Source organism: Dipteris shenzhenensis, chromosome 7 (assembly GCF_047967505.1).
Source record: "Dipteris shenzhenensis isolate YYH24624 ecotype China chromosome 7, Dip_SZ_1.0, whole genome shotgun sequence".
Lineage (NCBI taxonomy): Eukaryota > Viridiplantae > Streptophyta > Polypodiopsida > Gleicheniales > Dipteridaceae > Dipteris > Dipteris shenzhenensis.
In genome coordinates this window covers 4,737,908-4,753,511 of record NC_141602.1, presented here as the reverse complement: position 1 = coordinate 4,753,511, position 15,604 = coordinate 4,737,908, and the positions used below count along the sequence as shown (strand labels likewise).

The window sequence follows — 15,604 nt, the reverse complement described above, 5'->3', positions numbered from 1 at the left end:
CGGTCGTGTAGCCTGTGCACATTCCAACTCAATATGGTTCAACTCATGGGGAGGAGGCTTGGGGAGAAGATGCTCTTATGAGTAGGAGCCTGCACCACCACCTCAGATTTCTGCGTTTTCAAGGGGGCTTGGAAGGGGACTACTTGCATATTGCTCCCCTTTTCGAGGGGGCCTTGGAGGGGAGTAGTCTGAACCTTGGACTTCTGCATTTTCAGGGGGGTTTGGAGAGGCGTAGGTTGCACCTCAAACTTCTGCGTTTTTGAGGGGAGCTTGGGAGGAGAGTAGTCCGCATCTATGCGGCATTGTACTAGAGTTCCACACGTACCATGAGAGCCTACTGCATGAAAGAGACATCTACCCCCATCTTGGCTAGGTACTAATGAATTGTCCAATGCGTAACCTATGCGAACTGCACCTCTGGGCTCAAGCGGATTACACCCTTTGCAAAGCCTATGCCCAGTCTCTCCACGGAGAAAGCAAGCGGAAAAGAAGCAGTGTCACCATGGTTGAGCCAAAGGTCGATTCCCTGAGGGTCCATCCACTCTGCTATCATGCAAAACATCTGCTCTTTCATCATTCAATCAAATAAAGTAGTGGTCCACTTCTCTCCCGTGGATGCAAAATTGAAGCTTCAGAAAGGGCCGATGCTAGAATCAACCACTCTAATTGAGTCTCCTTTTTGGGAATGCAAGATCATGTATGTCAACTTTAAAGCAAGGGGTACTCGTCCAGAATCTCTAGGTAGTTCCACGGTCCGATCCTCCTAAACTCCCTTGCCCAAGGTGGGGCCTCGGACCTGGAAGTTGGAAGACCAAGCCACTTGAAACTGACTTCTACGAAGAAGCAGAGTCCTAAAGAGAAGAGGGAGTGGATTGCAGCTATGGCGAGGAGGCCGCACCCTAAGGGGGAGGGGAAGACTCAACCACGCCCTTGCCTAGGGACTTTGGGTCTAGGGGGGGATGGAAGGAGGAAGACAAAGCACCCCGGTGCTACTACAGTGGGAAGAGGAGAAGAGAGGGAGGTGGAGAGCTAGTGGAGGGGGGTCAAGTAGTGACAGTGAATGTAGCTGGGAGAAGGGGGGGGATGACGGGGGGGAGGGAGTTCCGGTGGAGGGGAAGGGATATCCGACTATGGGGAGAGGGAGGGGGCGTTTGGAACAGCGGACACCAAAGCTGAGGGACCTCTTGAATCCTGCTGTTGTGCTGGCTCCTGGGTGCTTTGGCCCCTTGCCACCCGGGGTCTACCTGAATATCCAAGAAAGTCTCATCCTCTGGGATACAGGGGCTTTTGTTGAGGCAGCCTCTCACTGCTTCCCATAGGACTAGGGAGTCGCCTCATGCTCTGCCCTCGCATGCTCGCGGAGTCTAGCACGCCATCTGCGATTCTTCAAAGCCTGCTTGCTAGGCTTCTTGCAGTTCACCTTGGTCCAAGCCTCTCCAAAAGGTTGTACCTAGGGTGTAGGTTGTCTGAGACTCCATCTGCTGTCTTGGCTTGTGTTGCGCTCTCTTTGGGTGGGCAGCCTTTTGCTCTGCTGAGGATGTGATGGATCTCTGCCGAAAACTCTCCAACATTCACGAGCTAAGTGTCCCATCTACCTACATCGTAAGCATAGCCTGGCAACCTTGAGATCTCAATGTGCTGCTTGAAATCTCCACCATCAAGAGTCTCAAGAAAGATCTCCTCTGGAAGAGTTTCTGGACACTCAACTATCAGCTTGAGTCAAGGGACTCCGTCATCGGCTGCCACTATAGCTGCTGTCTAAGGTGGCAGCTCCAACCCCCATGCCAAAACTCTCCCAATGGATTGAAGGATGGGCCGATACTCCTTTAGCAGACCCGGAGAGCAAAGCGTCACCTTGAAGTGAGGCACATGGTGTGTCAGATCCATGTTGCCAACTATGAACTTGTGGTACTAGGGAATGAAATAAACAAGATGGGGGCCCAAGAGGAGGGGGCTTTGCACCACAAGTGACCGAATGGTGTTGAGGGAGCTCAAATGGAGACGAAAGACCAGTCTGCCACCATAGATAGTAACCCCCTAGATGTAGTTAGCCACTCGCCTCAATCCAATCACGCGCGTGGTTGTGTTCAAGTATCTTGCCCACCAATGCTCCTTGTTGGCTGAGTCCAACTATCCTGCCACCAATGCTCTGTCTTGAAGTGACAGGATTGCTTTCTTCACTTGGTGCTTGTCTTCTGGACAGAGAAGAACCTTGATGGCTTGGGGAGTCGAGGGTGTTGCAATAAGAACCCCTCTAGCTAGACCAACGGTCACCACCAAGATTAAGGGAGCCCACAACTAGCTAAGAAAAAGAACTACGTGTGGGGTTGCTCCCAGCTGCAAGGAAAGTACAAGGAGCAGCATGAACAAACCGCCAGAACCACCTTGTAACTCCTCGCACACCTCTGTATAGAAGCACACAGCAAGGGGCCTAAAGGAGCCTTTACAAAAGGACCCCCAAAGAAAGGGACCTATGGCAAAAGCACTAGGCACTAGTGGCTGCCAAAAAATGGTCAGCAACCAAGGTGGTCAGTGGAAAGGGGAGGCGCTCAGTTGAGAGGGCTTGTGACAAAAGGCAACCTAGGGAGAGCACCAAAGAGCTTGTGGCCACTGAAAGTGGCCTGGGCTTCACCTAACTGCCCACGGGGGCAGCCACAACCAGCACGGCTGCTACAATGGCCACCCCATGAGCCCGATGGTGCTCCTGACCACCTAGAAGAGGGTGGGAACCAGCAGGTAGTGGCGAGGCTAATCCAGGAAAGAAGGCACAATGAAGGTGGGGGAAGAGGCACACCAATGGCGGGAAAAAGGGCGCACCAAAGGTGGGGGGAAGGAGCGGAACAAGGAGGGGAAGCATGGGGAGGAGAGGTGAAAGAAGAAGGGGCTGAAGCGAGGGAAGGAGGGGCAGCCTAAAGGTAACGAGTGGTGAGTTCAATTGTGGGATTAACCCCCCTGTTAGGGGGGATAAAGCCTCCTTGAGACCGGAGAGTTTGCATTAGCCCACTAATCTTCCTCTAATCCATTCCTTTTACAAGGCCCTTTTGAGACCCCTAATGGAGTAAATCAGCAAGGAGAAATGTCGACCTCAAAGCTAGACTAGAGATTCCTTAGATTCACGTGGATCAAGCTTCATACAAGTGCCCATCTCCCACTCCAAGCTAAAGGAAGGGCAAAGCTACTTCACTAATGAGGCGTCTGCAATTTTTAAGAACATTCAGCAACAACGAGATGAAGTTAGAGCTAAAGTAGAGGAGTTGTTCGCAGCTGTTGAACACACCTTCCGAGCCCTCCTGGACTGATGCTCTATGGAAGGACAATCAAGATCCAAATTCAGCACCTGCAGAGGCAAACCAACCCCCAGTAGCACACAGCCAACTCAAAGGAGAAATTACAGAGCCGCTCCCATCGATTGAATAAAGCAATTAACCCAATGAACGAGACCTCGACGAGCAACAATGCATTGTAGAACTAGGGGTGGAACAGCAACTTTGTTGCCCCTCGCATGAGGCCACACACTTTGTTGTTGACAGCCCATCAGTCAGGGCACTCGGGGGTTCAAACGAGGGAGTCGGTATCTTCCATTGCATTTAGGGTTCCAATGAACACATAACAAGCTTGGCGCAAGGCCATCATGTTCAAATTGTGAAGGCAAGGAAGATTAGAGGTGGCAGCCGACCACCGAACAACTCTCTTAGACACTATTGCAAACATGGTAACTCCCTAAAGACAATGGGAAAGAGTGGATAATCTACTACAAGTTGGAAAAGGACCACTATTACAAGATGCTATGCATCTCGGAGGTCGAGGCCACACAGATCTAGGATCTACTGAATGGCTGTGCTGAACCACCCATTCTAAGGTGGAACAAAAACGCTGTAAGGCACGTTACACCGATTGAAGTGATGAGGACATAGATACAACAAGCGGTAACAATGTCGAACCCCCAAAACGAAGGGGTCCAACAAAGTGAAGTGCCAAACAAAGCAAATATTGAACAAGGCAATCCATTGGATGTATGAGTCATCTAGATTAAAAGGTAGTAAGCGGCTGAATTGCAAGTAAGGCTATGCATCAATAGAAGACATGTTGACAGAATCATGCCAGCTATTTTGGTGGATGTCTAGCTTGATTGAGCGACCTTACAGGCAAGATGCCCAAATTGGAGTGCACGCAAGCATCAAGGGGTGAGGTATTTAAGGATTAATTCGTTTCGTGGTATAAACGGACAACTAGATGCAGATAAGCATTGATCAGCAAAGTACTTTTGTTCCTGAGACCCTCACTTGTATCTAGCAGGACATTATGTATACGAGCCGATGTAGATGGGACCAATTGCATAGGGACTCCAACTGCATGACGAGAAGGAAATACACTTTTCTTAGTACTAGGAGCTGGGCCCCGTCTTACCTTTTGGAGTGAGAGGAATCGTATGGCATTATAGGCCACCAGAGGGGCTCTTTACTTTGAGGCATCGCCCCTTAGAGCGGCCAGCCGGAAGAAATTTCCTCTTCTTGTCCTTGTACCCTTTCTAGGGAAACTATATCTTTACATTGGTGTCTCCGTAGCCCAAAAGTGTTTTCATTAATGATATTTCTTTTCTTGGGGAAAAGAAAAGTTTCTTTTTTTCTTAGCAATAGCAATGCATAGCTTATTTCGTCTTGCTTTTAAACTTTGTTATGTTGTAAGTCATGCTATTAAACCACTAGTATGTAGGCCTTTTCTTGCTTGCTACTAATCTTACTACAATTCCACCCGATGCACTAGATATGTGGAGCCACACATGTATTCAAGAATTTGCACTGCCCATGGTGGATAGAACTTAAAGAGGGCATATGTGCATGGTGGATAGAATTCAGAGTATAGAGAGAGTACATGTCCAGCCCATGAAAGGGCATAGTTGATATGCATACAAGTGGGAGTTTGATAACAGGGGTGCGAGCTTAAAAGAAGGTAAAGCAGGTGCAAGTGCCATCTATGATATCACAGGTGGGCATTGCTTTTTTTAAAGAAAGAAATGAAAAAATGGTCGGTGCAACTATTGGGATGTTTGGTGGGAGCAACATGCTTTTACATCATAGAGAAATCGTGGGATAGGAACTGGTGGCAGCACCTTGAACCACTAATACGAGTGTGTCTGAGACATGACTGACAGCTGCATCATCTCCAAGAAGAGTTGGTACCTCATGAGACTGGTGGCTCATGTAGACCACATTGAGAGCATGGTCAAAAGTGTATCTGCACATGGGTGGGGGCAAGAGGGTCCCATCCTATGGTTGACATGGCGGTTGAGACACTGAATGCTAGATAGGGTTGGTTAGTGCTGAGTGGAGGGGGACAATAAAGTCATGCACTGCGGCACAAAGGCTAGGTAGCCCATCAGGTAGTCCATTGTGCTAGTCCCTCCTCCATGTGGAAAGTGAGTGAGTCTTTCAGATGACTGCCATCTTTGAAGACCTTTATATATGATCACGCCAATAAGTGTTGCCCATACCTTGTCACCTGTGGTGCATCCTCAGAGTGTCTCACTATCTCAAGCTCAACTGTCTATCTCAAGTACTTTGAGGGGATCTGATCCAAAATCAAGTAGGCCCACCCGCCTACTCCCCATATGCAAATTGAAGTTAGTTAAGAGGAGGATCTCCCCCTGGCACCTTGTATATCATCTCGACTCTTGACCCTCTGTGGTGACCTCATGTGCACAGGATGATGCATCCAGGGAAGAGTAGCATATTGCAATGAAATTCGGGCGTGTGTCAAGCGTCTAAACCCATATCCATATGCGTTGTGCACGGTCTTTCTTCTGCATCATAGAAATATGCAGTCTCAGATGTGATCTAAAAAGAACTGCCACGTCTCCAGAGCCATGTATCCCGTTGTCTCTTCATCTCCTTCTTATGGGCTGACTCCCAGGTGTATCCTATCACTATGGGCAGCCCTCTCTTTGGACTCTCGTGTGTCTCCATGTAAAAGACCATGTCTCTATCAGCGTAGGTCTCTGAGACCCAACCTGTATCGGACCATCGCAGTTCCACCTTGCCATACTCAATCTATCATGTGCTCCCGTCCCATAGGCCCAACACTGTCATGTGATTGCTGTCCATCTCCCCCTCTTCCTTTTCTTCCCTTTTGGCTCTCTATCAAATGATCACTTTGTCATCTCTGCCTTGTCTTGCTGCCATCACATGTACCATCCCTACCCACTGTGCTCTTGTGCAAGAGCATGAGATCATCATCCAAGAAAGTGTAGTAACCTTCACTATTGTCCTTATGCTCATGAGGGTGGACCTATCTATTGCTGTCCAGGATCTCACTACCAGTGGCCTAGTTGGTGCATTGGCCTTGCCTACTCTCCATGCTGCAGCGCACGTCAGGTTGACACCCATTTTGGTGAACAATGCTTTGGCATCTACCATAGTAGTGTTGCCTACTCCTAGTCCTCTAGCTAAGACATTCAACGCTTTGTCGTTCCATATACTCCTTCTTGGGGGCTGATGTACCTTTTTTTAACCACCTCTTTCCACTGAGCTAACACTTTTCCCTTGGTAAGTTGTTGTGTGAGTTCAGCATGCTTCCGTTGCATGGTTTCCATCTGTGTCCTAAGTTTTACATTCCTAGATGTAAGCTCATCCATTACTTTGATGTCCCCTCCGGAGTCACCTTCATGTCTCCAAGTTGCTACAATTCAATCCCCATTGCTTGTATATTATTTTGGAGGCTGTCTTTTTGTGATTCCCATCATGCATTTTCTTTCTCCCATTCCTCTCTCTTGGTCTTCTCCTTCCTCCATTCTTCTTGCATCTTCCTTCATGTTTCTTTACCTCAGCCAGTGTATAGCTTTCTCAGCTAGCAAGGCCACATTTGTGGCTTCCAAGTTATCCATTTTTTGAATCAACGCTAGGCAAATTTTATTGAGAATAGTGAGGACACCAAAGGTAGCCTTAGGAGGCATACCCGCCATATAAACTGTCATAGCATTCTCCAAAGCTTGTTTCCCCTAAATATCCTCCACACATCCTTATGTCGGCATAATGCACCCAAATAACATATACCCTGCTTGATAGACTTGCATTTGCAGAAATTTGCAAAGCTACATGTTTTCCATACATCTTTGTGTGCTTGTTTGCAGCTATGGGTGCTCCCCTCCTCACTGCTCTCTCCGCTCCCTGCTGCTGCTGCTCCCCCGCTCCCTGCTCCTTCTCCTGCTCCTTCTCTCGCTGGGCAGAGTTTACCTGTGTTGGTCACCCCAGAGATGTTATGCTCACTTGATGCACGCTTTACCAACACAGAGTTCAAGACTGCTCTTTCTGCCCTTCATAAGGGCAAGTGCCCTGGTTCCGATGGTCTTACTCCCTCTTTTTTTATAGCCTTTTGGGATATGATAGGTGATCATATTAATTACTTCAGATCTGCAGGGCATTTGGGACTCGGGCGAGATGCCTGACTCACTGACTGAGGGACTCATTCACCTTATCCCGAAAGGTGGCAACATGAATTTTGTATCCCATTGGAGACCCATCACTCTTTTGGGCACTCTTTACAAAATCCTTGCCAAGGCGATCAGCATCCGACTTCAGCCCTTTCTTCCAGATCTCATCCATGATACTCAGACAGGCTTTGTGCATGGCAGGAGCATTTTTGATAATATCTTTTCCTTTTGGGAAGCCACAGAGTGGGCTATGCAGAGTGGACAGAGGCTAGCAGTTTTACTCTTGGACTTCGAGAAAGCCTATGACAGAGTAGATTGGGGTTTTCTTGAGGGCACTCTTCTACGGTTTGGATTTTCAGATGCTTGGATCAGAGGGATGGCCTCCCTTTACAGATCAGCCCACAGCCAGGTTTTGATTGGAGGGGTACAGGGTGACAGGTTTCAGATTTCCAGATCAAGGATGCCCTTTAGCCCCCTTCCTCTTTCTTTTTGTGGCAAAAGCTATGAGTATCTTCCTTAGATCTCAGGCTGAGCTTTTTGGGCTGAGACTGCCCTTGAGGCAGGAGCAGGAGCTTTTTGACTGTGAGTTGGCTGATGACACTACTATTTTTATTCAAGCCTCCTTGCAATCACTTGATTCTTTCCGGACAGCCTTGGATATCTTTTGCTCAGCTGCAGGGGCACACATTAACTGGCATAAATCCTTTGGCTTTTGGATTAGTGATGAGGACACTCCAGGCTGGGGAGTTGACATTGGTTTTTCTTGGATTCAGAGGGGTGTTCCTATTAGTTATTTGGGATGCCAGGTAGGATTGGACATCTCTCCAGCACAGCAGTTTGCCCCAGTACTAGAAAGTAAAAGGAAAAAGCTCCTTTTCTGGAGCTCTGCCAAACTCGACCTTGCATCTAGAGTTGTGGTAGTGAACCAGGTTCTCTTGGCCACCTCCTGGTTCGTGTGTTCTTGCTGGTGCCGGTCTAGGGATTGCATCACTCAGCTCATCAGACCAATCAGGAATTTTTTATGGAGTGGACTTGATGGCACAGCAGATGTTGCAGCAAGGGTGGCTTGGGAGACTATTATTCTCCCTACATGTGAAGGGGGCCTTAATGTCATTGACCCGGACTTGCAGTGTAGGGCTTTGCTTTGTAAGGTGGTGGTGAGGGGACTCATGCCTGGGCAGGAACCTTGGAAGGATTTCTTTTTTGGATGCATTCAGGCTTGCACACCAACCTTGGGAGATGATTGGGTGGACAGTCCTCGATGGATTTTCACATCAGCCCCTCTCAGATCTCCTGCCTCTCCTCTCATGACTGCCATCCGGAAAGCTTGGGGGAGCTTCATGAACACTCTTCGAAGGATTCCACCTTCTACCATCGAAGAGATTGATAGGCAGCTGATCATTTGGAATGATAGTATTCTTGACGGGCATGCTAGACCACTGGGCACTTCCCATTACATGCAGTGGTCTAAATGGGAGAGAGGCCCCGCCTACACAGTAGGCACTTGGAAATCTTTTATCAGGCTACCTGTGGATCAGAGACTGCAGTCCGTGAGTCACCTCAGAGGGGTAGGACGCAGGATTCAGCAGATAGATGCAGCCATCCCGGTGGAATGGACAGTTAAGCTGCCTATTACTTCCACCACTTGGATGGGGGCTTTTTCGAGGACATCAGTTCCTTTACAGGTGATCGCTTTCCGAGGTCTCAGGGAAGACGCACTGGTCTTTGATGTTGGGGATGGAGGTTTACTCTCTACATCCAAGGATGGCATTCTTCTTGACGTTGCCTTTCAGCCTGTCAGGATTGCTGGTTTTGTGGATCTTGGAGCGGGCTTGCAGTGGTACTTAGACCGCGACCCTCTGCTCTTGGCCTTGGGATCCTAGAGGTTGTGGTTATATGGAGGTGCACCTATCAGGTGCTTGCAGTGGGACCCAGGAGAGTGGGAATGGATAGATCATGGGCACCGAGAGAGGGGGATTCCCTTCTTTCGTTTCACGGTTGGTAATGCCAGGAGGTTTCAGCTGAACAGTAGGGGTTGGATTGCCTCTAGAGCCCCCCATTAGGAAAGCTTCTTCATCACCGCAGACTTGCGTAGAAATTTCTGGAGGAGGCTCTGGAAATCCCTCAGAAATAGAAAGATCACTCTTTTCTTTTGGCTTTCTATTCATGGAGGGATTGCAGTGAACCTGTGGAGATCACGATTTGGGGCTGATCCCACTTGTCCTCGATGCCATTCTACAGAGGAGTCAGTGCGACATTGCCTTTGGGTTTGCAGTCAGGCGAGGACTGTTTGGAAAGGGGTTGCTCGGATACTCAGCATTTTTCACACTTCCCCTTTCTTCATGACTTGGGGCTCGGTCGCATGGTTATCACTTACTGGGCCCCAGGTGTTTTATGAGGGTGAGCCTTCTTCTTGGGCACTCTCGGTCCGCCGGCAGGTGATAGAGCTTCTCATGTTTCAATGGACACCTCTTGGGAGATTTTGGCTAGCATTTCCTCTTGGCATATTTGGAGAGCCAGATGCACTGAGGCCTTGGATGGCACCCAGATACACCCATTAAAGGTTTTCACGGGTATTTGGTCTGACACGGTTCACACTTTGATAGCCATATGGGCTAGCATGCAGGGCCCTTCACGGGCAGCCTTTTCTAGAAGGACCATATTTCTTCGAGTTTGGAGAGGTTCTCCCTTTTTCTCGGAGGTTTCTACCGGATTGAGATGGCACTATCAGCCTCAATTCTATCTTTTTGGCTCTTGAGCTTTTCGTGCATTGCATGACGTATCCCGTATGGAGCTTGCTTTAACGGTTTTGCTTTAATACTTAATAGAAGTCTCTTTTTGCAAAAAAAAAAAAAGGTATCCCTTTCTTTCTTAGAAATTGCATGTGGAGTGTATGCCCGGCAAATAAGAGAGCCAAGAGAGACTAACAAAAAGAGATATTTGGAACCATGAATGGATGTTTCTCAATCAAGATAGGTACTTGGAAGAAATACCTGTCTGATGTATTTCATGTCCCGAATAACACCAAGAACCTGGTTTCTATCGGTCAAATGATTGACCAGGGCTTGCAGGTCAGATTTAATCCTCATGGATGCTTTGTTGAGGATATGAAAAATAAAGGTCGCTTGATAGCAAAAGGGAAGAAGAAGGGCAGGATGTTTACATTGGATGCGGACATGCCTGAATTGAGTGCAACAATGTTTGCACATGGGACGGTGTAGTTGCAGATATTGATATCTGGCATAAACGCATTGGTCATGTTAATGTACATCGACTTAAATTAATGCAGGCCCAGAATATTGTTGTAGGATTGCCTAAGTTTAAGGTTGCAGAAATACATAAGGTATGTGAAGTCTGTCAATTTGGAAAACAGGCAAGGAAACCCTTTCCTAGACATGTTCAAGAGAGTAAGAGGCCATTGGAATTAATCCGCTCTGATGTGTGGACTACTAAAGCTGCATCTATTGGAGGCTATCATTATTTTTGCCACTTTTATTGATGACTACAACAAAAAAGTTTGGGTGTATTTTATGGAAAAGAAAAGTGAAGTGTTTGGGCATTTCAAAGCTTTTAAAGCTATGGTTGAAAAAGAAACAGGCCTGCAAATAAAATGCCTAAGGTCAGATGGAGGGGGAGAGTACCTCCCAAATGAGTTTGCAAGTTTCCTGCAGGAGCTTGCCTTGGTCTTGGAGCAGGTTTGGAGCTTTCTTTAATGACCACTATTAACTAATAGTGGTCTTTTACATCCAGTGAAAAGAAACCTTGACAAACTTCCTATGTTGTGAGTACTTGCATGGCTAGTTTATGTGCTAACCGGAGTGCTTTACTACGATGTTCCAAGACTTTCTTCAAGTGGCTTCCAAGCTGTTGGGCTGGCTGTTCTAGTAGATTTTTTAGATTACTGCTAGGTTCGTCATTTTCGGAGCACGTGTTCCTCATCTTCTACCTTCCCTGTGAGGCGGATTAAATAGATTAAATCCTCTCTTGGGATCTTGGGTCTTGCCCACTTGTCTCTCTCCCCATCTGACTCATGTAAGCTGGTTCTTATTTTGCAGATTCCTTTTGGACATTCATATATCATCCCCAAGATTATTTTGCAATGTGTGATCAGCCTCGGAAGGAGAGGGTGTGACAGTGAAATCAGTGATACGAGAGGCGAAGGCAGGGGATCCCATGATGTAATCAACAATGCTAAAGTCCCCTCCATATGGAAAGCAAGTAAAACCACTTGAGGAGGGCCATCTAACAAGGCCATTATAAATAATAAGATCATGCATCCTGTCTAGATCTAACAGAGCCTGCTCGTAAGATGTGACCAGAGCTCGTTTATCAGCTGAAACTCGCAACATACCTGTGTCCTCAAGATCAATGTCTGGCAGTAAAATGGAATCGCCTCTGAAGTACTTGAAGGGCCCAATCCTCGCATTAAAGTCCCCAACTAGGAGGACTTCCCCGTGGCTCAAGAAGTCGACAATGTCCTGGTAGAGAGCAGCGTATGGTGATGTCTCCGTCTCCTCTCGGACCTCCTAAGCAAAGTGGGAGGTTTTGAGGGGATAGTAGCATACTGCAACGAACACATCCTAGCTGTCTGTGTGTCGGACCCAGATCCAAAGAAATCTGGAGTGTGTATCTCTCCGCTCTACTGAGATGGTCCCCAAAAGGGCGGATCTGTAAAGAACTCCTACTCCTGATCCTCGTACTCCCCATGTGTCCCTCATCACATCTCTATAAGCAGACTCCCATGTGTACCCGCCACTGACTATTGGTAGTGGTCGCTCTGGACTCTGATGTGTCTCTGTATAAAAGACTATGTCATGACCTGTATAAGATTTTGAGAAGTTCCATGGTTCTGACCATAAGGTTCCATTACAGTTCCAAATGGTACAGGACAGGGTCTCGGTGAGCAGAGTCTCATAGACCCCGCCTCCCTATGTGGGAGGAGGTGCAGATGCCCGATGCGGGCCACAGAGAGAGAGAGAGAGAGAGAGAGAGAGAGAGAGAGAGAGAGAGAGGTGACAAGTTCAAGAAAGTTGTTTGAGTTGGAGGGCAGAAGAAAGGCAAGAAAGGGGTGCTGCAGCTGCTGAAAGATGAATTTAACAGTGCGGAATCGTCTCCAGGAAACCACCAGAGCAACAATGGCACCATCCGTCCACTCGCATCTGCTCCAATCACGGTCCGATGGGTAAGCCTCCATGGGCAGCCAACCAGAAGAAGTAGGATATCTTCCTCGGCCGCAAACTGCGTATCCAAAACCTAGAACAAACATCCCAGGGCACTCTCTGGGTCACCCAATGTCGATCCCTCGAGGGGGTCCACCTCGAAGAGTCCATTTGAAGCCTCCTGCCAATCCATGTGGTATATGAAAAGAGGGACATCTCATCCATCTGCTAGGCAAGGCCACCCCTGGAGGGCCAAAACCACTCTCTTGGATCCCACTGGACAGAGGACTATGAAAATTCCCTTTATTAATGGATATATTTGTCATGACAAGAGAAATCACTAATCTGTGATTAGTAGACATTAAAACATTATTATATATTATACGCCAATGGTGTAACATGTATATGTATTTATGACGGACACCGACAAATTTGTTATGGCGGTGGATCATCTGAGTAGATAGGACTAGTCGAGCTCCCTAGGGGCAATAGGAAGGGAAGGGTGCGTTAAGGTGCATTGAATGGTAGATGGATGGGTCATTGGCTAAGGGTATGTGTAAATGGGAAGATGGAACTTGAGTGATCTCAAGGGACATTAATGAAAGGGTATCACTCTTTCATTGTGAATCTCACGTAGCATTCTTCATTCACCTTGCATTCATCTGCCATCTCTCTCCCACCTTGCATGTAAGTTGAAAAACAGAAGCAAGTACTCTCACGAGGGCGCTCTTCCCCATTGGAGGGCCAATTGGCATTCAAATTCTGCATGCATTGCACACATTTGCATTCTTGAGAAGGCTGGTTCTTCACAATATTCATCCATGATTCTTTGTGCTCTTTGTATATTAATTGCTTGTGTCATACTCAAAAGAAACCTTAAGACGGTATCAAAATTTGTATACTTTGTATTCAAGAAAGTTTAGGCATCTTTTAATCCTTCAGCCCAGTCTTTTACGAAAAGGTACACTTAGGTTTAGAGACAAGAAACAAGCAAATTTGGTTGCTTGAAAGATACCTTTCTGAATGGTTGATAAAAATATTGTTGATGTACTTTGGATCAGGGTTTGGGATGAAGAACTCAGCTGCTGTTCGGTCAGGAATGCCAATCTCCCATTTTGTTTCACCATGCCTTGGTGGTTCAAAAGTAATGACACCCAGATCCAATGTAGAACCTAGATATAACATGCCAAGTTCACAGTCATCATGCAAACAAGCAAGATCTATGAAACTTTGCTTTAAAAAAAGAAAAATGAAAACTCAAGACTACACGATTGTGAAATGTCACAAGAAATATTGACAGGAAAAGCAATACGCTAACATTGTCCACAACTTGAAATATTCAGCAGGCTCTTTTAAATGGGGCCAACATAGTTTGACCTAGATAGTGGGAGGGGAGGTTTAATCACTCAAAGACATATTCTGCATATGTCCCCAACACAACAGCATTAAAGATGAGAAGATGAGGCCGGATCTTTGAAGGTCTCCTCACACCTATTAGCTCCCCACACAGCCCACCACTGTTTCCCTGCCCTCTTCAAACCTCCATCTCCTACCCTGCCTTGCTGCCATTGAGCTCCTTCCGCCACCTTCTATTTTTTGCTGTCTTCTTTGCCTTCTCCCCATTTTCTCTGTCCTCTCCGCCATCCCCTCGTTTCTCTCCCTTTTCACCGCTACCTACCACTTGCTTCATTCGTCTCTGCTTCCAGGACGGCTTTCAGGAAGCCTTGAGGCCACCCACAAGACCAGCCCACCTTCTTCTCTTTCTGTATTTGTGGCCACTTTCAAACCATTTCTGCCCCCCTTGTGTGCTTGATCTCTTCCAAGGAAACCTTCCTCCTTCCCATCTGCTCGCAGCCTGCTGTCTTGGGTCTTTTCTTGGCTGCCCAAAGGAGGCTCCACTGCCTTTCGCAGCTCTTTTTGGCCTAGGAAAACTCGCAGGCCCAAGGTCTTGCTTCTCCTCTCTTCCATTAGGGAGGCTTGGAAGTCAGCAATAGCAAAGGGAAACAACCAAGGACATGACAGACAAGACAGTCGTCAGAAAAAAGACACGAGATTTTCAAATGCAAAAGAGATAGAGCAGTACGTCTAGCTCAAGGAACCAAGAATTCTTCAAAAACCTATATGTATGCGAAGAAAAGGGGGAACAATTGGGGAGACGTGGTAACATATGTCAAAGACCTCTATGAAAGACAAAGGGAAGACAAGAATGGAGAGAAAACACTCTCCTTCAAAGCTAGGATTATCACAATGACAAATGAGTTGCTGCTGCTCAAAAAAGATACAGAGCAGGAGAGCTCGACATCACTCTTTGCTCGCATCCATGGGTTCCACCCTTCCAGATTACAGGGACTGGATGCTCACCGCTTTACCGGAGACCTTGTAGGGCACCTCACAGATGTTCGTCTGCTTGGTCGAGGTTTCTTTCAGGTTGTTTTTGATTCCCCAGAAGCAGCGGGTACAGTGCTTTAGGCCAGTCCTTTGGCACTGAGCTCCAAGAGGATCTTCTTGACACCTTTCTCGTTGGGCTTTGACCCTGTGGAGGAGGATGGCCGGAAATTTTCACTCTTCCTCAGATTCCCTGGCCTCCCTCAGGTGTACCATCGACTCTTATCTTCCATTGGAGCCGCTTTCAGGATGTTCACCCAGATCCCCCCCCCTTCCTGGGATGCCTTCTTCGGCAGCAGAGGCAGTTAGATCGAATGGGGTACCACGTGTTAGGTCGTTGTCACTGACCCTAACCGTACGGATGACAACATCATGCTTCAACGTCCAAATGGCTCCTTCTTCACGCCGAGAGTTGAGATCATTGGGAGACAGGATGAGTGTAGGATTTGTAGGACCCCTAGGCACTTTGCCAAAGATTGCCCAAGGAAGGAAAAAAAAAAGGCCTAAAGGTCCACTGGTGTTGCACCTCCTAGCACCACCTCAGCTGGACCTACTTCATGTTCTACCTCACATCCTACCACTTCTCACGCTGCTGGACCTTCCACCTCTCGCCTAGGACCATCGGCTACAGCCT

General features: G+C 47.5%; 1 protein-coding gene across 3 annotated transcripts in view; it reads right to left on the bottom strand.

Moving 5' to 3' along the window:
- Nucleotides 1-15,604, bottom strand: part of LOC147899845 (uncharacterized) — a 360,557-nt gene that overhangs the window by 54,900 nt on the left and 290,053 nt on the right. For all 3 annotated transcript variants that reach the window (XM_087377034.1, XM_087377035.1, XM_087377033.1), the window contains exon 13: nt 13,601-13,757. In XM_087377034.1, the coding sequence (XP_087233160.1) occupies nt 13,601-13,757 (157 nt within the window). The remainder of the gene's footprint in view (nt 1-13,600; nt 13,758-15,604) is intronic.